Raw genomic sequence first — 24,566 nt, 5'->3', positions numbered from 1 at the left:
TATTGTAATCTCTATATCATCTGTATGTTAAAATCAAGAATAGTTCAACAAACAAATGGTTTAAAATAGACTTCATATTTGAGATGATATGATAATTTTCAGATTTCGAAATGTGGGTTAGTGAATATTCTTTTCATTTTGCTTAATGATGACACTTACTTTGCTCCCAAGCCAGATAACAACAACAGCAGCAGGTTGAGCCCATATCAAGGGCAGTGACAAATGGTGAGTTGGATCTCAGCTTTAAACATTGTGTCAACCAAAGGGAAAACCCCACAAATGGAATCAAAGATCACAAAGCTTTGCTCCTCTTAGTCCCGCGCCCTTTTAAGGAGATGATGTGGACAATTTTCCCCAGCTGTAATAGTCGGGGAAGTTAATCTGCTGAGTGCCAGAGCAAAATAAATCATAATAAATCATACAATCACAGCTCCTTCACGTACATCCAGGCTGACTTGCTGCCAGATACAGAATATTAGCATGTAGGACACACAGCAGGCTGTTTCTCAGACATTACCTCCAAAATAAGAGCCATCAGACAGCTTGGTGTCTTTGCTGTTCTTGGTCAGCACACTGACGACTCCATGCTGGATGAAGTACATCTTCTTGCCAATGGTCCCCTCTCTGATGATGTAGTCTGCTGGCTGGAAGACCTCGAAGCGCAGTTTTGTCAGCATGGAGGTGACAAAATTTGGATCAGCGTTGGCAAACAGAGGCATGGAGGCCACAAGTTTACGACAATTAAAGTTGATGATCTCCTGCAGAAGAGACACGCAAGGAAAATAATGCCTTAGATTATAGTTAAGTGAAGCCACACACACACGCACACACACACGTCAGCGTAACTGCATGTGTACATTTCAATCATTATAAAAGCAGGAAGGCTAACAGCTTAGTGCTCCATTAATGAGGTTCTCTGCTCACATACAGTCTACAGCCATTACTAATCAGATTACATGACTATTAACATTAGCATGCAAAGTGAGGGAGCCGTATTAGATTACACAAATAATTAACTGTAAACCACTTAGAGGAAGGATGCTCACTTCATTTATTTACAGTTTGATGATAAGACACAAATCTTATGAAACAATTATAGAAATTTGTAAAAAGATGTGTATCTGGTGGTTTGTGGCAAGCCAATAAAAACAGGGAAATGTGGCGATCAATGCACATCTTTGGGGCTTTTTATGAATGAAAAATATATTTTTTAATTATTCTCATTGTGTTTTCTACATTGCCTTTCGCTGTCTGTAAATATAGCAGCTGATATTTATGGATGCTCACGATGAGAGATGTATTTGTTGACAAAAAGTCAATTAAAACACACAGCTATACATTGTTCTGCAAACCAAACTACATGTTTTTACAGTGCTTATAAAAGGTGATTTTTACTTGAGATAGACTCAACTTTATGATGACTCAGCAGTGTTATTATCAGGACCAGAACAAAATAAGAAGACTTTTGACCTCTCTGAGCGGCTCGTTCAGCTCCTCCAGGATGCTCTCCTCGTCAAACATCTTGCCCTGGTAGCGATGCTCGTAGTAGTCGTGGATCCTCTGGCGCATGTCTGCAGGGAGTTTGTGGAAGGACATGTACTGCTCCACCTGTTTATACTGTAGCAACGACAGAAACACAACAAGGCCTGATTATAAAAACAACAAAAGTGGATTAAACTATTTCTGTTGACATCAAAACTGCATGTACCTGCAACTGTATTTGTGACAAAGACGAAATGCAAAGTCATGTCAAAATGGATATATTAAAGTGATTGATGTGTTGGCTCAGATGTGGACTATAATGTGTCTCATTATGTTAACTGTCAGACCATCTGTGAAACCTGCCCACAGAGCAACGCTGCGCCTCCATCCCATCTGACAAATACAGCAGCTCAATGCAGGCTGCAGCTAATAACATTAACTACTGTGTCCTTCAGCCTGTACTCCACCAGCACAGCACATATGAGCGGAGCGTGTGTCTAATCTATGGATGTTATAACCTGCTGGAGGACACATCATTCTAATGCCCATAAGCAAACACACAAACAATCACCACTCTCATGGCATTATTTCTTCTAATCTATTTATAGTCTCACTTTGTGTGTGTGATGTATCCTCTCATTGTAAAGCTAATATAGGAGGTGTTTTCTGTTTAACTTTGACTTTACAAAGCAGTAGCCAAAGTTTTTACATTCAGTTTGTGTAGAAGAAGTAGTATGCACTATAAAACCAATGCTTAATTCCAGTCAAGTATTTCTGTGGAGTATATGAATGAGGCTTTTGAGTCCCTCAGGAAAGGACATTTTTCTTTCAGCCAGCCTCAGGCCAAACACCCACCTTCTCCTGGTACTGCCTCCTGGAGGAGTCCAGGGACTGAATGAGTGCAGTTGCATGCCCCACGAACATGGCGAAGCAGGTGGCGCCCACAATCATACTGAGGATGGTGAGCCACACGTCAGCCATGCCGATGGGGGGGTACAGGCCGTACCCAATGCACAGCATGTGACTCATGGCCTTGAACAAGGCGTAGGAGTACTGCTGACCCCAAGTGTCGTTCTGTGAGAGGCAAAGAGGAGGAAGAGGAAGTTAAGCAAAATATTAGAAATACTGATGCTGCAGGCACATCTGTGAGATTACAAGTTTAAGATCAAGACGGATCTGACTGAGTGAATTTATTTTATAGATTTTTTGCAGCTGTAACTATATCTAAAATACAGATATCTATCCTACCTATATAACCATTCTTCACCAAGCAGAGACATTTAAAGGCTTTTCTGTGAGACCTTGTATGCACTTATGAGTTTTTCATAATAAAAATAACTGCAATTTTTCTCTCACTCAATTAATTGAACTGTGTAGTCTAGAAAATTGCACACAAAAAAAAACTGAAAAGTGCATATTATGAATTACCACAGCCAAGGATCATGTAATGTAATATATTATGATGACATAACATAACATAACACAAAATAACATAATATAATATGATATGATATGATATGATATGATATGATATGATATGATATGATATGATATGATATGATATGATATGATATGATATGATATGAAATGAAATGAAATGAAATGAAATGAAATGATATGAAATGAAATGAAATAATATAATATAACATAATATAATATAATATAATATAATATAATATAATATAATATAATATAATATAATATAATAAACATAATCTTGTAATATAATACAGAACAATAATATAATTAAAATATATCTATATTATAGACAGAAGTGCTTCCATGTGTTAAGTATTTATGATTAAATAAGCAGCAATAAAACAATAAAGAAAGTTTAAAGTCGTTGGTATTAAGACTGTAACATTAAAATAAACCCAGATAGTTTACTTCATCAGGAGAGAGCGGTCACACTAAATCAAACTACAAATTCTGATTGGTGCAAAGAAGTCTATGACATCATCTTTTTCCCCGAGTCCTGCTCACCTCAAACTGTACAGATGCTCTGACAAAAGAAGATACTCTCTCAGTTCTAGATTTTTTTATAAAATGTTATATCACGCAAGACCCAAACATTTACCCTCAGACTGATTAAGAAAAAGTTGTAGGAGGCTTCAAGAAGTACACATTTGTGTGGTGTGTGACTCATAAATAATCCACTTACCACCATCTTGTTTCTGGTGACCCAGCAGTCAGGAGGAAAGTCCTGCAGCATGGGAACCAGGAACTGCAGACAGCCGTCCCAGTGACACAGCAGCAGCATCATACCGATCAAGTTCATGATGCGTACCATGGCGCTGGCCAGGTCATAGGTCATATGGAAAACCTGTAACACAGATGATCAGGATTCATCAAACATCATAAAACACACATCAAACGGTGAATAAATCTATAACGTTTGAATTCTCTCTCATAGGATGGGAAACATACAGAAGGTGCTGTGTGGGCCGATAGATACACAGATCCTATATCAGGCTATACTGTTCTTAATCTTCTAGAGGCTGGTTCAGTGTTGCATAACAATGTGCAAGCAACATTAATGGCTTGTGGGGAATGCAGCCTCAGTTGGTATTATAGAAATAAGATAATGCAGAAAAATATTTGTTGTTCAGTAAAGTTGATGGAGTGTGTGAAAGAGCTGAAGAAGGCTCTTGATTTTACAAAATGTAGGATCATGTTTGTGATATCATAAATTTATAGACTTAAATCAGAGGCGGATTGCATTCGTTGCTGCAACTGACAAAAACTTTGTTAATGCTGTTTGTGTCAGAAAATCAAGAAATGCCTATCTCGTTTTCTCAGCTAAAACCCAAAAGAAACTGAATGTACTTTTGCAAACACTCTGAGCATAACATTTAAAAGACTGGAAGCGAATTTTTGGCTTCTGTAAAATTGACTAAAAGAATGATTAAAATCATCGCTGACTCATTTTCAGCGGGGTACTTTGGCAAGTATTCAGCCCTATTAGCCTGACAGCTCATATGAAGATCCAAACAGTATGTCCCTGCAGGATCTACCTCCTCCCACTGGTGGATGTAGCGGATGAGTCTGGAGAGGCGCAGCAGCCGAAGCAGACTGAGGATCTTTGTGAAACGGACAATCCTCAGAGCTCGGGCAGTCTTGTAAAAGTCTGAGTCGATGCGGGTCTCTACGATGAGAAAGATGTAGTCCACGGGTATGGAGGAGATGAAATCCACCACAAACCAACTCTTCAGGTACTTGATCTTGATCTGCTGCGGGTCCAGGACAATCTCCGTGTTGTCCTCCTTGACAATGCCCGTGCGGAAGTTGAGTACCAGGTCCATGAGGAAGAAGGTGTCCGAGACCACGTTGAAGACGATCCAGGGCGGCGTGTGCTCATCTTTGAAGAAGGTGATGCCAACGGGGATGATGATGAGGTTTCCCACCATCAGCAGAAGCATGGTCAGATCCCAGTAAAACCTGAAACACATGGACACAAGTTATTTATTTGTAAACAACAGCTGATCAAAATATAGTATTTATACAACTTAGGATCCCCACATACGAAGATGGACAGAACAACTTGAAGATTATGAAGCTTAACAGTAACATGTGAGGATGCACAAGCCATTATTTATGTATTTTTGGGGGCATTCGTATTCCTTTTTTTAGATCTAGTCATGGAGAGTTGACAGATAATGGTGGAGGAAAAGTAGGGACCTAAACCAGCTCGACCAGCAGAAGCTCATGGCTGTTTTCAACACCATTAAGTGACAAGAGCACTCTATCTGCACCTGTTTCTAAATGTGTTCTCCAGTGTTTTGTGAAGCAAAAATCCAAACACTTGCAGCTTTCAGTTGATCCAATGAGGATTTGTTGCTTTACTTGTTCAAATTTTAAGTGTCTCTTTTTTTTTAGTTAAATTTTGGGGCACTTTTGCCTTTTTTGATAGGACAGTTAAAGAGAGAGAGGTAATGGGGAGAGCAGATTTTGGGGGAAGATATGCAGCAAATGATTGTGTCCCAGAGTCAAAACAAGGACCACTGGGATGAGGACTATATCCTCTGTACATGGGGCGCATGCTTAAACCACTAGGCCAATGACGCCCCTAAACATGTGAGCTTTGGTAAAATTTTGCAACAAGCTCATTGTGATGGGCAGTAAAAAATACAATTTTTGTTTCCAGCATTGTTACATATTTGACAGACGAAACAAACACAGTAAAATAAATATTATAATTTTTAGATTAATCTGTAGTGGAAATACTTGGTCAATGAAGCCCCAATTACAGTATTGATTATAAGTTGTCTGGACTTCTAGTATAAAAAGTTGGGAAACAGAAATGCAGGAACAGATCATGAATAGACAGCAGTTTTATAAAAAATCCTTTTCTTTTCAAACAGAAAATAACAAGCAAAGGTCTCGCTTTCATAATTTTCTTTGTACACACTGAATACGTGCTGCAAATTCAAAGCAAAGTACTTCAAATAGGAATAAATCCCTGAGCAACCTGCAGTCTCACACTGCGACTCCAATTCCAGCAGATTTATGTTGAAGTGAGCAAAAGCGATACAAACAAACTGCCTGAGCACAAACATTAACAAAGCGTTGATTCTTGACAGCAATAATACTCCTCTAATTCAGTTCAATACTGGGCCTGTGGCCACAGGGACGCAGAGGAAAATGGGTTATTGGAATTCATCTGAAAGGCTCAAGAGGAAGTATTGATTTTCACAACTAACCAAATCCTCAAGTGTCAGCTGCACAGAGTTCAATTGTATCTATAATTGTATAAAGAAGGGGGCTGATTTTAGTTATTGTTTACAAAAGGAAAAAATAGCCAAATATTTCCAGCTTATTCCAACAAATTAGGCAAATTACAGTCAACAGTTATGAAGCATAAAACAGTAATCTGGTCTGAGTCCATTTTTCATTTTTCCTATTTATTCCCTTGAGTTGCAGACAGCTTTACACACAAGGAAACAAACAGGTTTGCACAGCTCGGTCATGCAGACACCAGCTGATACAGGGAGAATGTTTGTTAACCAACCACTGTCTTGAGTGTTTGTGTGACGTGTGTGTGTGACGTGTATGCTGGATCCATTTCAGAAGACTAATTAACCAGTGATCGATCCAACAGGAGTCTGACACACCTGCAGGGCCACCACAAAGTGTCTGTTTGTGAGTTTTGGTGTGTGTGTGTGTGTGTGTGTGTGTGTGTGTGTGTGTGTGTGTGTGTGTGTGTGAGGGGGGGGTTCACATACGAGGGCGCATGCATTACACCACTTAAGAGATCCTTGGGGCAAGTGAGGCAGCATACAGTCACCACATGCTATGAGCCCATGTGGTGTGATTGCATTGCATGTATCAGATTGGTACAGATCATTAATACCAGACTGCGTTTGGCCAGTCGTTCCAATATTGACACCAATATTTGTACAGATTTCAGAACAACTGTTGTCACAAACAGCTAAACGTTCTGCCAACAGGTACAAAGTTAAAAGCTTTGATTAGTCTTAGCTGATGGTGAAAGAAGAGTAGATGACTAAATGTGTGATGTTGTGATGTCGCAAGCCAACTCCAAAGAGCCAAAAGGACTTGTGTTCCCTAAAGTGGCACACTTTCTGGGCTCAAACAGGTCTACAAAAAAGGAGAGCGACATCAGAGATGTAATCAGGGTACATAACAGCTTACAGATGCAGATTTCAGCATGGTCTGACCTGATCTAGTTACTTACACCAATCCTTCACAGGAGAACATTATTAAAATAGGTGACCATTTAGGGCAGGGTGGCCATTTGTTCTAATCAGCTTTCTGTTGTTCTCTGCCAAACAAAGCATTTGCATTCCTCTCTTCATCTGCCCGTTGTCTCTGTGGTGACACACTGGTCCTAATTGCACTTCCCCTCTCTGGCTAAATCCACCGTTATCTCCTGGGAATCCATGTCATCTCCAGAAGTCAGCTCCCATCAGCCAGATGTTGAGTAGTTAGTATTACTGCTCTGCACACGTCACCGTACTGCAGAATGCTGGAACAGCTGGACCACAAATTAAAAAAAAAGAAGGTCTGCAGGGGACAGTGCATTACTGCCGTCCCCTGCAGACCATCCGGTTTGCTCATGAGCTGACTGTGCACGCAGCATTCAACCCACAAAAGATCAGACAACTTGTGGGTGTAATCTGATGTTTCAATGAAAATAAAGCAGACTTCTGTGAGGGTTTCTGGACCACTACTGGTCCAGAGAGGAATCTTGGACTATTTGGGTCAGAGTGCAACAACGTTAAAAGAGCATGTGAGCACACAGAGTTACAGGCAAAGTGAACACAAAAAGGCTTAAAATGGTGAAAGGAGCTTAGATCAATCAGGACAGCTGAAAAAGGGATCACATTTGTACTAGAGATACTTATCTCTTGCTGCCAGCGCGCAGCTGAAACACAACAGCCTGCATGCAGCTCAGTGGCTTAACACACACCTGTACTGTGGCTCAGGCCCACCAGCAATCATATTAACCATATTTACGCAGCGTGCCAGTTCAGCATCCACACAAAGCTTTAATAAAAGACAGCAGTTGCTGGTGGAATAAACAACAGAGGGACAGTGTTTGTAAAAGACACAAGGCAAGGATGCTCAGGTTGCTCAACTGATGCGCCGTGGTCATGGAAACACAGTGTGTCAGCACACAACTGGTAAAAATTTCTGGGAGAGGAGTTGACTTTTTGCAGGATTAAGATTGGATTCAACGGTGTCCCATAAGCCAAAGAACACCCAAATACTCTTTAAAGTGCAAGGGTTTCCACCTGGTTCTTGAAATAAGATCTGCAGGGTAAAAAGTTCACCTTAGGAAGCGAACGCAGGACACATAAAACCCTGTCTCCTGCTCAAAAGTGTGACCCAAAGCAACATGAAGTGATGACACCTCAGAGTCAACAGCTGGGCGCCCTGATTCCTCACATCATTTTATTTCAATCTCTCTTTCTGTCTTTCTCTCCCTGTATTTGGTGGTGTGTCCCCTCCCTGTCCACACCCTCTCTGCTCCATTAGACTAATTGTACTGTAATAATCTGCACTGATGTGTGCTTCTAATATCTTGAATGGTCATGTTACCCTATTTTGATTACCCCATTTCCAAGCCCCTGCTGCACTCTCTGTAATCCACTGCCCTGGCTAAATGATAAAAAAAAAAAGTGTAATTCAGATGAGTGGAAAAAAACTGCAGTGACACACATTGGCGTACAACTGGCCGGTGAAAATATGATGACAGTGAGCCTCAAGGTTAAATGTCATGAAAAAGGCTTGATGGCGGTGATGAACAGAGCATTGGTTTGTATGCAGCATGCGATGAAATGTAGAGCGTGCATGCATGCATGGCTGCTAAATTAGGGAATTACAGGAGTTTGGTGCACAATTTTATTTATAGATGGAGGAAACTGTGCAGAAATCTGGCTGCTTGGGTTATCATACACCCTATTCTTGTGTAAACGAGCCTGTATGCATGCACACTTCTCTCTGCAGGCAAACAAAAGAGCGACTTATTGTACATCCATATGTTTGAAAGAATGCAGCTGTCATTGTGCTTATAAGAGGATTTCATATGCCAGAAAACTCCTTTACATACATTAAATGTTTCCATGTGAGAAAGACCTGCAGAGAATTTAAGTCTATGGAAAGAGATCAGATGCAGAAATGAAGCCATTTATCTAGTCAAGGTGTGTATGGATTACTGAGGCACATACAGCTTATGATATTCTGCATGGACTAACACTCCTGATTATCATGTTATCATAATATCATCACAGTGATCATAGCAAAAAAAACACTGCTGGCATATAGAAGATAATCTGTGTATTTCTGGTATAAGTTTGCTCTGATCTTATTGTATTTTGCAACAATTTATTCAGAATCAAGATGAAATGATAAGACATGAAGAAATGTGTGACAGCTCGAAGACACATCTGCATGAAAATTAATATTTTGTGCGCACATATTACCTAAAATCACTGTACGGGTGGATTATCCAGAAGCCAGCAGACTTTACTCGCTCCCTCTCGTGCTCCACGGCCCTTTCACTCCCCAACATCCGCAGGGAGAACTTGTTGACTCCCGGTTGGAGCATCGCTCCAAACTGCCGGTGCATGAAGCCAGCTTGGTACAGCCGGTCGTCCTCAGGTATAATCTGCTCAGTCCCCTCCAACTTGATGAAACTTGACTGGTCAAACGTAGACGCTTGCCCGGTTGCACCGCTTAGACCCCCCGCTCCCCGCTGCTGGGCCCCGGGGCCGCGCTCACCGGGGAAACTCTCACTGACTCCAGCGTCAGCTTCGGGAATGAGGCGCCGCTGCTCCGCTGGGTCTGACCCGGGAGCATGCCGCCCGGTGATGGAGGAGATGCTGCCCCTGAATAAGCGGCAGTCCCCGTTCAAGTTGGTCTTCACAATCACATCCCTGTCCCTGTCTAGGTCTTCACTCCTGGCCTCTTCAATGCTCCTGCAGCTGCTCGCAGGAGACGGAGAGGACAAATGTTTTAGCCGAATACTTTTCCTCTTGGTGTCCTTGTCGCCGTTGTCTCCATCGTCAATCACAAAGGGTTTTTGCCCAATGTTTTGCGGCAGGCTGTAGAGACGTTTGCGCATGGATGACTGAAATCTTTCCATTGTGAAAAAAGCAGAGGAGACGCGCTCTAAGGATAGCCCGTACAAACAGAGGGATGAATCATGAATCTAACACACTTGGGGTGCTGCTGGAGGCAAAACAGTGACGGCGCATCCGCAGGACAGGTTGTATCTTCTCTGACACTTGGGACGTGCCTCTCATCCCCGGTTCAACCATTGAAATGCGTCAACAATCCGACGGTCATTTAGAAGCGGTTGACGGGAAACGCATGTTAATCCAGGTAACCCCACAGCGTGCAGACGAGAGCGCATCAGGATGCAGCATGCTGAGCGGCGGACGTGCCAGAGTGGGAGAATAACGCTGCTGCTGCTGCTGCTGCTGCTGCTGCTGAGCTCCTCAATGACAAAGCAGCGTCTCCACCTCCCCAAAATATCCGAGCTCTCTGTCAGTGCAAGGTGGTGACACACACGCACGCGGCCGGCTGCTGCATTCAAAGAGCGCTGACATCACAGATCCATCAGTCCCCCCCCCCCTACCCCTTTCTAATAACGTGAATATCGATGGAGCTTATCTATTGGGTTGCCATAGGAGCCAGGGAGGCACACGCGCTCACCCCGCCCCGTCAGGACACGCGGAAAAGGATGATTCAAGGATGCGAGGCAGCCTTGGAGTTGACAGTCAACTAGTTGGGAGAAAAAGCGATGATGGCACAGAGCCTCATGTTCGTGTCGACAGGCCTGGAGGAGAAGGAACGATGTTGTGCCAAACTCATGCCAGACGATTTATGAAGAAGTACTTTGACAAACTGACAAACACCGTCTATAAAGCCCATATATGTGGCCCTGTGAACACTTTTATAGAGACCCAATTTCTTAAGCCTTTAAGTTGTTCCACTGATTTTTGACATCGTAATTTATTGAGGAAAACTAGACAGAGAAAGTCTCACAATTGTTCAGATTCCATAAATACCACAATAATTCAACACAAAAGCATTGGAAGTATTTCGTCCATCGCAGTTTTTGTGTTCCATAAATGTAAATACGTATATTTTCTGAACCCTCCTGTTATGTTGCGGGTCAAATTGACCCTTTTAAAAGTCTATTTTAGGCAATACCAGCTAAATGCAGCATACAAATCTGGGCAGCATGTGAGAAGAGGTGTGGTATTAATTTATCAACATCATTTCTTCATAAAAAAAAAATCAAGTTGTAAAATAAAATAAACAAAAATCTAAGTCATGTCAAACTATTGTATTTATATTTAGGGCTTTCCAATGTACATAAAAAAAGTTTAACATTAATTTTAATGAAAAACGAGTGAGTTATCCTCATTGAACCATGATCTGTGAGAGTTAAAGAACACCAATGGACTAAATCTTGATTTAAACGGTCAGTAATGGAATGAAGAATTAGGTTTTACAAAAAGGTGTACTGGGATTATTTCGGGTTCTGACCCTTTTGGATAATTGAATATGCCCCCGGGTCAAATTGACCCAGGAACATTATTGATGTTCCAGAGAAACGAACAAAACAGGAGGGTTTTAAGGTCTGTATTGGAAGCTATTAGGAACACCGACAGTTGCATGTGTGTAGAACTCAATACTGCATCAGAGATACACATTTCATGTCATTGTAGACAATTCTAATATGCATTAAATACATCTTTATAACAACAACAGTATAAATACGTATTTAAAAATCATTTTAGAATCATAGAAATAAAAGGAAAATGTAGTAATTCCCACATCATAAAGCTACTTTGAGGAACTTTCTGTTTGAGTTGATTTTTGTGCCACCTATAGACAAAGCAATATCTCAACTCACTTGCTGATGTGTAAGCAGGGTTTAATGACCAAAAATAAATCAACCTTTACTCTTAACACAACCAAATGTATCACTCACCATAAATCTTTGATGTGGGAAGTTTAAACAGGAGAGCCACTTTGGCCAGGTAATGTCATTTACTTTATCTGACACCTACCCCCCTGGAAGTGGTTTCAGGGATTTAAAATAACTACATAGAGATATAACATTTTGTTTCTGGTGGTTTCGTTTTCTTTTGTGGGTCAAAAAGATACAGAGGTATTCATCTCAGTTTATTTCATCACCAGCTAAAAACTTCTAACAGGAGCTTTAAATGTGCAGTGTAGTATTTAGCAACAGTTAGCAGAACATATTGGTATGTTTAAATGAGTGTATTGTTTTGTTTTCTTTAATTTAGAATGAGCCTTTTGTATCTAAATATGAACAGGTCCCCTTCCACATAGGCCATCTACTGAAGCCCAGAATGGACAAACTAGTAGCATTCACATTTTTGCATTTAGTGAGTTGTCGTGTGAAATGCACCGGATGGAGGATGAAGAAGTAGAGAGAGTAGTTTTGTGCAACAAAAAAAATAATGTTGAAGTTGGTATAAAACTTGACAAATGGCATTCATACAGGAGCTTCTTGTCCTACAAGGCCACTGTCGCTTCATCGATTGAAGGGGTGAGCAAGGGAGCATTTCAATCTAGAATCCGACTGCCATATGTTGCTAAGTAATCCCATTTCTACACACCACACTTTAAAGATGAACTCTTGAAGTTACAGCTCGACAATGCAGAGAAGTCAGTGTAAATAAAGCTCAGCTCTCATTCCTGATACGATTTGTTTGAACATTTCTACACTGAGATAAAACATTGTGCTGGGACATATTCTGCCACCTATTCTATCAATCCCATTCACTTTTACTTAAATCTGAATCACTTTATTCATTCCCAAAGAAAAAAATTTAAAGGCATGTGCACTTCATAGAAAGCTGTATAAAGGAGATATATTCTTATAAAATGTAGGCAACTCCCTGTATTGTTGCAGGAGCATGAATACTCTCACAGTCTACTGTTTCATTTTTATTCCCTGGAGAACACATTTTCAGTCATGTAGAGAAGTGATGAAACACCTCTCTGACACAGACCAACATTCATTTAGTGAATGGTTGTCGGCAGCTGCTGGTTTCATTACTGTGGGATGATTTAATACAAACTTCACTGAAGTGATTTACACTGCAGGGATTTTGTAAGTGGTTATTCCACAGGACAGGGAGAGTTGAACAGTTTGTTCCTGCCAAAATGTTTCTTGATGATACAGTGAAGTAGTAAACTAATTATATTCAGTGATATCTCAGAGCTCAAGATAAGACAGAACACACATCTTTAAAATGTTTTATTTATGTGTATGTTAAATATCGTTGCTGTCAGGCAGAAACTTTGTACCTCCATATTTAATCATTTTAATATTTTTCCATTAATCACTGCTATTGATCTTCCTTCATTTCTGTCAGTCTTTCTTAAATGTAACAGATGAAAGAATAGAAAAAAACAAAACACCTGTGGTTGAATCTTATGCAGTGTAGTTACATTAAAACCTACTTTCTGGAAAGTGGAAGCTTTGGAGATCCAAGGTTTCTGCGACGATATGGTAGATATGGTGTGAAATGAAAAGAACACGACTGAAGTAAATAAAACATGTTTCATAAAGAGCTTTTCTGTCCTCACTGCAGCTCCTGCCGATCCTTTTGTCCTTTTTCATTTATAATCCTTCTAGCAGATCTCATGACAACATGTTGTTGTCATCGCTTTGAGTTTTTCAGTCTCCTGATCATGAACTGTCCTGATACAAATTTCACACTATGTGCCATATTTAGTCCACTCCAGTCATCACTCTCCATGTTTGCACGCAGGAAAACCCTGTGGTTGGGTTCTCTATTTTTGTCATTTGTATCCACTGTAATTTTGTCATAGAAAGGATGGAGGTTTGGCTGAATCTAGATAAAAATGAATGAATGGATAAATAAAGCACCACACGGCTTTGCACCGTGTCTTAGACTATATTGGTCCCTCTCAAGGCAGGTGTCAAACAAGGACATGGACTTTAGAGTATGTCCTGAAAAAAGTTAAGGTGTCTCAATGAAGTATTCTTAGCAGCAAGGATAAAGTTATATTAATGATGAAGCATAAGTGGCATCGTTGGCCTAGCAGTGTAGACGTGTGCCCCATACACAGAGGCTGTAGTCCTTGTCGCAGAGGTCACAGGTTCGATTCCAGCCTTGACCATTCGTGCATGTCCTTCTCCATTCTCTGCTCCCCACGTTTCCTGTCTCTCTTCAGCTGTCCTGTCCATTAAAGGCGAAAATGCCAAAAAATATGAATTAAAAAATATTAAAAAAACTATGAAGTATTATCTTGATTTCCAGTGTTTAAAAACTTCAGTGGAAATGTTGCACAGGGCCGACCAATGAGCCCAGACTGCTTCTACTTGTATTGTTCCCAACCAGCAGGCACAATGAAATACTGCCCCCCTCTGCTGCTCTGCTGCATTTTCCCTCCAAACTAGTTGAATTTGCTGCCCAGAATAATGAACAGAAGAAGAAAAAGACTCCTCATTTTTAGGCGCAGCTATGAAAACCATGATCTGAATATTCTGAAACCGTTTTAAAGAGGCATTGCTATAGGATAATCTTTTTGCAACATTAAATATTTCTAATAACCGTATTAAAACCTCAAAATAGGGAGACTGCACACAGTTTGTAACAATACTGCACCTGCTAGGATGATTTACTAAGAGTCTAACTTTTATATGGACCGGATCTGTTTCCATCATTACACACAGCTCCATATAGCAGGTGCTACCTGGACTACAATCCCACTATGATCACACTATAGCTACTCATGATTAGTAGTTCTTCACTCATAGGTCTGTGCTTTGAGGAAGACTTTTAAAATGACTGATGCAAAATTCAAAATCCTCATGTGTCATCAGCAGACTGAGACTGAGGGACAGGGCTGAGAGAAAAAAAATGGCACCAGCTGCATGCGATGGGGCAAGAGCAAGCAGAAAGTCAAGACACATTTATGCTGAAACTGTTCCAAATTGTTTCCTTACTGCGGAAACTTCTATTTTTAAGCTATATTCACAGTTACATCATCCTTTTATGCTCCAGAGCATTTTTCGAGAGTTGATGTTTTTGGTGGAAAACTGTCAAATTTAAGAGTTTAGACTCTGCAAATATCCTGAAAGAAGCCTTATTTTTCTGTCTTTGTAGATTCCTAAGTCTTTCTCCGGTTGTTTGAAACCCCTATAACTTAAAAAAAAAATGTTACAGACATGATGTCATTTTCCTTTAATTAACTCCTCACTTATTATGATACATCAAAATCAACAGAAAGAAAAATATGTCAACAGTATACACAGAGTAAAAACAGCTTGGTGTTATTCTTTGAATTGAGGGTCTCTGTTGGAGTGGTGTTGCCTTTTAATGCTCACTGATTATTGTGCAAAGACTGTGAGTAAGCCCAGGTTTTCTTAAGAGGCTGTTTATAACGATCAATGCAGGCAGAGTACTCAAACGCAGCCACAAGATGATGTTTTTTTAGGACAGTTTGAGGAATTTTGCTCATCAAATGAAGATGTATAAATGGTCGTTGTTGCTCTGATGTTCTAAGTCCATCATCATGTTGCATGTGTTTGCTGTAAGTCACTCAAACTATCACTAGAGGGTGCTGTTCTCCACATGCTCTTATTTCCCTACACTCAAATCACCTGTGTGTTTTCATCTTGTGTGCAACTTTGCAAAGAAATCAACTCAGCAGGCAACATGTTGTTTTTTTCCAGATATTTATTCTTAAAAATTAGTTGCGATCTTGCAATTGCTTCACATGTGTCAGTCCTGACGTGGGCATCTTTTCTCTGCCTCCCACGTCAGCTGGAGAGAATTCATGCAGCTGTGCAGAATGCCATCAGCGCTCTACGGTGATCCTACTAGTTTAAAGCTTTGTCACAGAGAAATCAAAAGCTGCAATGGTTTTCAATATATTGATATGGATAATAATTGCATAGGATAATAGCCATGCTGTACAATACACATACTTATAAAACAATATGTTTAATGATTAGTACAGATCTCCTAAAGTAGGTTTATACAGGTTTTTGTTATTCTCAACATTTAAGTGCATCATATCATATGAATAGTCTTTATATTAATGGTGATCTGATACATAGTTATAGTGATTTAACACATACAGTACATACATACAGTAAGGTTAACCTTAACCAAATGTATTAGAGGGACATTGCAAAGCCCTTAAATGTAATAAATATAGTCTGATAAAATGATAAAACTTAGAAAATGGTATGCAGCGGAATGATAAAACTATACACAGCTGTCATACCAGATTATGGTGGCATTTTCTTTTACATTGCCAAGTTTTGTTTTTGCACACAGATTATCTACATGAAGCTGCTCTCAGAGGAAAGAGCAACCAAAAAAAACAAAAAAAAAACAAGAACAAAACATCTCTGCCTTCAAACAGAAGGTCAACATCTTGCATGCATTATTTTTAGAAGTAGTAGAAATGTTAAATCAATGGATAAATGTCAAATCATAAACGTCAACACCGGCATGCAGCAACAATGGTTATTATGTTAACAATTCCATAATGTTTGAGCACGTCCTTCAACTCGCACCCTCACACAACAAAATCATAAGGCATGCCTCAATTTACTCCTCCACGAGCATACTTTGAATGGCAGATAAATCCTATTAACAACTGGTATGGATTCCGCTTGTTTACCTTCATGTGGTCAATACATGTTGGATGACACCTGCAGAGAAAAAAGGCTCATCAGCGGGCACGTTTATCTGTTTCCTCTGGTTGTCAAGAGCTTTCAGTGATAATTTCACAAGGTAGGTCATTGTGTAATTTGTGACCACAGGCGTGTAATACATATTTACCAACGACCATCTCTTAATAACTGATGACTTACTCAGCAGACAGGCTGCTCAGTTTGTATTCCTCTGGCGGAGATTCTTGTCTTTGTGGTTGTTGGTAGAATTGGTTTTCCTTAAACAGGAGGGAAACAACATATCAGTTCACTGCCTGAATAAACAATGTGATTATTAGTGGTCAAATATCTTATCAATTGATTTTCAGTTTATTGATTAAGTGTCTTCATCCACATTCTAAAAACGGATCAATGTTCAGTTAAAACTGCTTTAAAATCATCCTTTTTGGGGAGCTGGTGGCCTAGCGGTCTAAGCGCCCAACATACAGAGGCTACAGTCCTCGTTGCAGGGGTCGCCGGTTCAATTGCTGGCCGGTCGACCATTTCCTGCATGTCTTCCCCCGCTCTCTACTCCCCAAATTCCTGTCTCTCTTCAGTTGTCCTATCAAATAAAGGCAAAAGGGCCAAAAAATAAATAAAAAAATAAAAAAAATAAACCATAAACAATAAACCATAAACCCTTTAGGGGTGCTGGTGGCCTAGTGGTCTAAGCACCCCACATACAGAGGCTATAGTCCTCGTCCCAGGGGTCGCCGGCTCGATTCCCGGCTTGTCGACCATTTCCCCGCCCTCTACTCCCCACATTTCCTGTCTTTCTTCACTGTCCTATCAAATAAAGGCAAAAAGGCCAAAAAATATAACTTTAAAAATAAATAAATAAATCATCCTTTTATGCAATGCCAGTGTGTAATCAAAATGACTTAATACATGCCCCTGGTTTCACACAGGGGTAGCACTTCTTATCCCTAACAAGTCAGTGTTAACAGAAGAATCCTCTTTACTCAGTGATGGCAGTAAAGACTGCAGTTCTTTACAGTCTACCTGAAAGTAAACAGCTGATTACCTGAACACAAATTCTACTTATCTTTTTCACTGCAGAGGAAGTTACCTGGGTAGAGTTACAGTTTTGAACAAGTCACAGTAATGTCTTGAAAAAACTAAATTAGCAACTCCACTAATTTGTACATGGCAAATAGCATTAAATTATGGTTCGTTATCTGCTTTATAAGTTGTGGTGAGCCACTTCAAATACAACACTTTCTTCTGATTTATTTGAAGTTTTTTTTTATTTTTCCCACGTTCCTGTCTAAACATCAGGAGAAGTTCCAGGTGTTTACAAATCTTTCAATCCAAACTGTTCAAAACTGCACAGTAGCTTTGAATGCGCAACCTATAATGGAGAAAAACTACTGCCTAATACAAAACAAACACAGCTATACTTGCATCACCATACATGTTGTCAGATGTGCACCTTTGACATCATAAAAGGGTCTTTTTCCAAACAAATGAAGCCCTGAGATTATCTCTTTTGCAGAGCATGCTCTGACTTCTTTGTTTGAAGTATTCTGGCATGAGAGACTCAAGGAATGAGATTATTTTTTGCAGTTTAAGTGGAAGACAGCACAAACACAGTTTGCTATTTTTGTTCTGCAAGTTTCCTGAGAGCTATAGAATATTAAATCATGAACCTCTGCTCACTACACTTAAGACTTTCTTATCTTCAGGCATGCATAAAGAACTGGTTATGGACTTGTCTTTAAAATACAAAAATCTGGAAATATCAGCTCTCATATCGGTTACAAGCATAAAACTTGAGAGGATATACTGTGGGATATACATATATATTATAGGTATTTATTTTTGCAGTCAAATTTTGTATCACGCATCTCTTATCAAACTGTATCATAAACTATTTATTACAGCTTTATTACAGCTTATCAATGAGAATAGGGGGACTTAAAGCTCCTGTGAGGAACTTTCTGTCTGTGACGGTTGTGGCGCCCCCTGTGGACTGAGTGATATGTCCTAATTCTTGACCAGGTTGTGTTTCAGACACATAATATCACCCTTTTGTCTATTAACAGTTAAATGTATCACTCACTTTAAAACTAAGCTGTGAAAGTTGTAAATTAAATTTTTAAAAAAAGGTCAGTCCAAGGCATCATTGTAATTTTTGTCCGTGTCATTCCCCAATCGAAACTCCTCACAGTGGCTTTAAATTCATAATAGGGCCTTAAGTTACCTCATCATATGCTGAACAGATGAGTGAACTTGTTTAGACTTTACCCTCTAGTTTATTTAGACACTATGAAGCCCACATGCAACATGTGGAGTCATTTGTGACCCAGATTTCAGGAAAACTGTGCTCATAAGACAGTCATGAATTAAATATATTGATATACTACAACAAAAACACACAAACAACTAAAACAGGTATAAAGTATGAGAGGTACAACGTTGATACTTACACTGGTCCAGCTGGGTCATCATCTGAAGCAATGAGGAAAAATACGGAGAAATGATCAAACAAAAAAAGACAATTATCGCAGGGACGTTGCAGACGTGGATGAAGTAATGAGAGTCACAGCATCAACAAACGGAAAATGGAACAACATCTGTAACTGAAACATGGTGAAACAGGTTTTTAAAAACTTGTGTTTATGATTTAACTATGAGATGGGATGAAAACGTAGCCGCACAAAAGTATTTACAAAAAAGTCAAACATGGAGTAGCTCACAAACACTCTGAATGTGGTTACATGCAGCACGACACCACATTCAAATAAACAGACAAGCAAGTAAGGACGTCACAAACAGACAAAAATCAAATAACAACATACTGATATCATGCAGAGCTCACAAAGAACAGCTGTTCATTCGGAGATTAGTGAGAAGCAGCTTGGTTCATATCAGCTCTACTGAAGGTAATACAGTCACTAAATATTCAGCAAGACAAAAATTCACTCACATGCCTTCTAAAAAACGCTTAAAGTGCGATGCATATAAATAACATTTTTGTTGGTAACAGAAAAACTGAAAATCCTGAACTGCTCTTGACACTGATGTTGGCAAACAGAAGTGCATGGTGTGCTGTGAACTGGAGGAAGATGAGGCTGAATGCTTATTGAAATTCATGAAGCATGCAGAGTCTCACACTTACCACAACAATTTTTAGGTTATGCAATTAAAAGTAAGGGGGAAGGGAGGGGTGGAAGGAAGATATTACAACAATCCTTTCAAATATTCAACATCCAAAGCTAACCTCATTTATAGCAATGCAAGGAAAATAATAAATTATTAACATTTCATGCAAGAATTTGCTGCATGACTCACGCAGTCCAACAACCAGTTTGTGAGACTGTGAGGATTCTCAAGGTGACTGAAAACCCTCGGATAAAAAATCTGCAACACTTCATTTGTGATCATGTGTTGAACTGTAATGACTATTTGTTGCCTTGCAGTGTCACTGACAGCTCGGAGCTGTCAGTCATCCGCTGCACGCTGCATCTAATCAGCACGAGACGACATCAAAATTCCGTTTGAAAGGGAAAGGTCGCCCAAATACCATTAATGCATAATTTATGATATAGCTAGTCCCCTGAAAATGAAGTACTCCGTAGTATCAGAAAGTCCCAGGATGGTATGCGCAGGTTATAGAGCTAAGTGATGTGTCTTGTGGATTAAGTTTGCAGCAGCTTGGGGACGGCACAAGGTCCCAGAAAAGCTGTTAATAATTGAAAGTGTCCACCTCCTCAACACTGCAGTATCATATTCCTAATGAATATTAAATGTATGAAACTGTCCTGACAAGGTGTGACCTCCTGCAACAGTGTCTGCTTGTTGGGTCAACCTTGCCAGACTGAATTATTGAGCACAGGCAGAGCAACAGTGTCAAGTGACCCTGCTGGTGTCTGTGGTGAAGGGATGACTTCAGCGCACACTGAGAAGAAAGTGTGCCTCCTTTTAAAGTCACCACACTGACAAAGGTTTTCAAAAGCAGACAGACTCCACAGGAGCAGATCCATTTCAAAACTGTTTGCCCCTCAGATATATTTCAAACAGCAGAATAATAAAAATGCTGGTGACTCACCGTCTTGTAAATCCTCAGGCTTCTTACGCTTCTCATAAACCACGATGATGACGATCAGGATGATGATCTCAGCCAGCACCCCAAGGAGAGGCCACAGGGGGGCCAAGTGGCTGCGGACCCTCAGCACGGACTTCTCCTCACGGCTGCCGATCATGTTGGTGGCGTTACAGCTGTACTCGCCTGGGTCCTGGCCGATGTCCAGCTCGATGATGTGGAGCTCGGTGTAGTTGTCTCTGCTGCTGACGAAGAAGCGGCCTGAGGAGTTGTCGATTTCCTGACCAGGGGGAAGAAAGACATTTAATAAATAACGTTAGGAGGTTACTGTCTAAAAGGGAATTTGTTACTTTCATCTCAGTCAAAGTTTAAACCAATACAAAATAATGTGTGCAGTAATAGAGGAAAACCAATAAAAGGACTTCAAGGATGCTTTCTTCTATATCTATCTGTTTTGTTTACATACATTGCAATGCTTCCATTATTCCTTCCTCTACTTTTATTTGTGTCATATTCAGAGTTATTACTTTGTGTTGATGTTTAACACATTGCATGAAATAACTTCTTCTTGACCCTCAGTATTAGCAGCATAAATATATGTGACATAAAGATGTGGTGTTGTACAGAATCCAGGGGAAGAGCAGATAAGAACGCTGCTGTAGAAAACCTGGAAGCTGAAGCCAAAGTGGATTTTAAACACTTTAGCTCGTGTTTCCCCTCTGCTTGGTGCCTGCAAGACGTTAAGTGGATCTTCTCATTAAGTGTGTGTGTGTGTGTAAGAAGAAAACTGAACTTGGATAAAATTGCCAGTCACCAGATACAAACCGTTAGCAGGTTTGTTTTTTTGTCTTATGGTGAAGTATTATTATCATGCCCGACAGCAGAGTGTCAGGGCCACAATAAAGGAGGAAAAATATTCTGAGAAAAAAATGTATCATGATGAGGATAAAGCCGTGACTTTACAAGAATAAAGTCATAAATTTAGGAGCACAAAGTCAGAATGTTACGAGAATAAAGTTGTACTCTAAGTAAACAACCTGCCTGTGCTGAAATGAGGAATGTGGTGCACTGTCCAATAATGCTAACTTTTTTTGCACAATTTTTTCAGAGACCTGATGCTTCTAACAATGTGGAGATGAAGTGACAAAATATTAAGAGTTATTATAAAGTGAAACCAAAGTATAACATATTAAGATGCTCTATATCCCTCATATTAGTGCAGGCAGTTGACTCCTGTTTCTATATTCCCTTCAAGATAAGATAAGATAAGATAAGATAGTCCTTTACTTGTCCAACAACGGGGAAATTCAAGTGTCACAGTAGCAGAGTAGACAGTGCCTATAAAGCATCAATTATTAAAAAGTTAATAGCAATTAAAATTAAAATTAAAGAGGTAAAAATAAGCATATCTTACAACATATATATAAAAAATTAAAATTAAAATTATCTTTAAAATAACAAATTAGTTATGCCTATATTGTTATTATTTTGTGTTTACAGTTGATGTTATTATTATTATATTTATATTTGTTTTTATTGTATGCCTTATTCTTATGCCTTTGTACAAAGAGAGCCCAGTTTACCAAAGTCAAATTCCTTGTGTGTTCAAGCATACCTGGCCAATAAAGCTAATTCTGATTCTGATTCTGATTCTGATTAAGGGCAAATTCACGACTTCATTCTTGAAATATATTTTTTCTCCTCATGTGGCCCTAATAAAATCCTCTACAATGGAATATAAAAACAAGTTGATATTAAGTTTGGCTAGTCCAGGCTTTCGGGTTCAACATTGCGAAAAAAACCAAACAGAATTTAGATGTGACAGGTGACAGCGGATAAACTGCTCCACCTGTGGACTCTGTATTTAGAATATTTCTAAGTCAAATGCAAACTCAGCATCAACTCACTGTGTTCCTCTGTAAACTGTTCAATCCAATAAGATATCCCAGCCATATATTCTACCTTCACAACATGTCAGATTTTATGTATTCTATAAGAAGTTTAATCAGTGGAGTATTTGATTATTATTGATTTGTATCTCTTTCATTTACTTTAATCAGAAGACAAGAATACAACAAGCACGTTTCACTCTTCTGCTCTCCAGTTAAACACCACCCACTGACTACAACTGCAACAATAAACACAAAGTTGCACTATCACCTTCCTGACAAATAACAACATCATTCTTGTCCAGATAGCTTATCTGCAGCAGGTCTTTTGTATTAGATCGTTAAAGATGTAAATTAGTTCAAAGTGTCTAGAGACTGTGCGATCATATCACATACCCTGTAAAGGCCGTTGTCAAACTTGCGCCAGGTCCAGACAGGGTGAGGATAGCCCACAGATTTGCAGTACAGTAAAGCACGCTGACCCTCGTTCCTGTTCTCACTGCGCTTGTGGCCTGTGATTTCAGGGGCAGCTAAAAGAAAATAACAAAACAGCAGATGAATGGTTAGAAAACATTCAAGAGATTCTCAATGAGGAGGTGGAACAGGTCTTGTGTGCATGCAGGATTCTACTAATGTAGGTATTGTCATGTTAGTCGCATTGAAATAAGTGGTCTGAGTTTTTTCTTCTTTTTCCAATGTTTCATCTACAAGAAAAAAGTGAGGCTAAAGAAACCCTGTATATACTGCATTTAAATTCTTAATAAAAGTTCATCACATTTATTAAGAGCAGTTTTTAGGCAAGTAACAGCTGCTTCACGGTGCTCAAAAACTAATTGTGAAATAATAATAACTGCTTTTATGAAGAGTAACTTTAAATCATAATGCAAAAAGCTCCTTCTAGAGTTAAAAGGTAAAAGGCTCTATAACTGGTGTTAAAACAGCGGCAGCAAACTGATATCTTAGAGCAGGGGTTCCCAAACTTTTCAGCCCACGACCTCCAAAATATAGATGCCAAAGACCCGCGACCCCCACTGTTCCTCAAAGTGATTTAATGTGGCTTCATTAAGCTGGTCTGCAGAAAATTAGCTTAACTATATGAGCATGTGTCTGTGTTTCCTGTTCCTTTGAATTAACCTACTGCTACTGATGCTTTTGATAATTAACTGTTCACTAACCCTAAACTTAGGAGTCATCTGGCAAAAAGAAAGGCAGAAAACTCATTACATTTTCTATTTTCAAGGTTTTAATTCAAGGTTAGCTAATATTTTTGATGATATTTTTCACCATAATGTGTAAGATTTACTATTTTTAGATAACTTTTGTTATTCATTTTTTTAATGCATTTTTTCAGTATTTCTTATTTCACCACAAGTTAACAAATTATATACGAGTAATACAAAACCAACAAAGAAAAAAAACGCAATAATAATTATAATAATAATAATAATAAAGAAATAATAATTAACAGTACAATCAAAAAGGACGATAAACATTAGAAAACAAGGTTAATAAACAAACAAATAATAACAATAAAACAATTTTTTTTAGATAACTTTTAAAAAAAAACAATCTGGAAGACATCTCAAGACCCCCCATTTGTGTCTTCCGACCCCCCAGGGGATCCCGAACAACACTTTGGGAACCCCTGTCTTATAGGAAACAGTGCTGCACATTCTGAGCATTTTCATAACCAGTGAGTAACCATTCATGATGAAGAAAAGCTAGTCTATGAATTTAGATTTTTTTAATTGTAAAATGACTGAAACAAGTGCTTGGCTATCAAAATATACTGAATATAAGCTCATTTTCTTAAATTGACTTAAAGTGAAAGGTATATGTAATATGTCAAAGTAAGAAAAGACAACACAAATACAATGATGTATTTGAGTTTAGCACAAAATATAGTCAATCGTCCAGGTGAATAGAAATGCCCCAGAAAATAAAA

The 24,566-nt window shown here is 39.3% G+C and overlaps 1 protein-coding gene across 4 annotated transcripts in view; it reads right to left on the bottom strand.

Annotated features, from left to right (window-relative positions):
* LOC117814943 (neuroplastin-like) overlaps window positions 1–24,566 on the bottom strand; it is a 40,019-nt gene that overhangs the window by 5,200 nt on the left and 10,253 nt on the right. The window contains exons 1-6 of one of the 4 annotated variants that reach the window (XM_034686530.1): window positions 9,429–10,530; window positions 4,497–4,920; window positions 3,644–3,805; window positions 2,338–2,556; window positions 1,471–1,617; window positions 518–758 (exon numbers count right to left, since the gene is read on the bottom strand). In XM_034686530.1, the coding sequence (XP_034542421.1) occupies window positions 518–758; window positions 1,471–1,617; window positions 2,338–2,556; window positions 3,644–3,805; window positions 4,497–4,920; window positions 9,429–10,090 (1,855 nt within the window). In that variant the 5' untranslated portion in view covers window positions 10,091–10,530. Of the gene's footprint in view, window positions 1–517; window positions 759–1,470; window positions 1,618–2,337; window positions 2,557–3,643; window positions 3,806–4,496; window positions 4,921–9,428; window positions 10,531–13,269; window positions 14,199–15,683; window positions 16,688–16,849; window positions 16,927–19,116; window positions 19,139–20,738; window positions 21,013–23,017; window positions 23,152–24,566 lie in introns of those variants that run through there. The other 3 variants (XM_034686532.1, XM_034686533.1, XM_034686531.1) reach the window with 3 other exon arrangements.

Source organism: Notolabrus celidotus, chromosome 6 (assembly GCF_009762535.1).
Source record: "Notolabrus celidotus isolate fNotCel1 chromosome 6, fNotCel1.pri, whole genome shotgun sequence".
Classification (NCBI taxonomy): domain Eukaryota; kingdom Metazoa; phylum Chordata; class Actinopteri; order Labriformes; family Labridae; genus Notolabrus; species Notolabrus celidotus.
The sequence above is the reverse complement of the archived record's forward strand: the minus strand, read 5'-3'. Positions and strand labels throughout refer to the sequence as shown.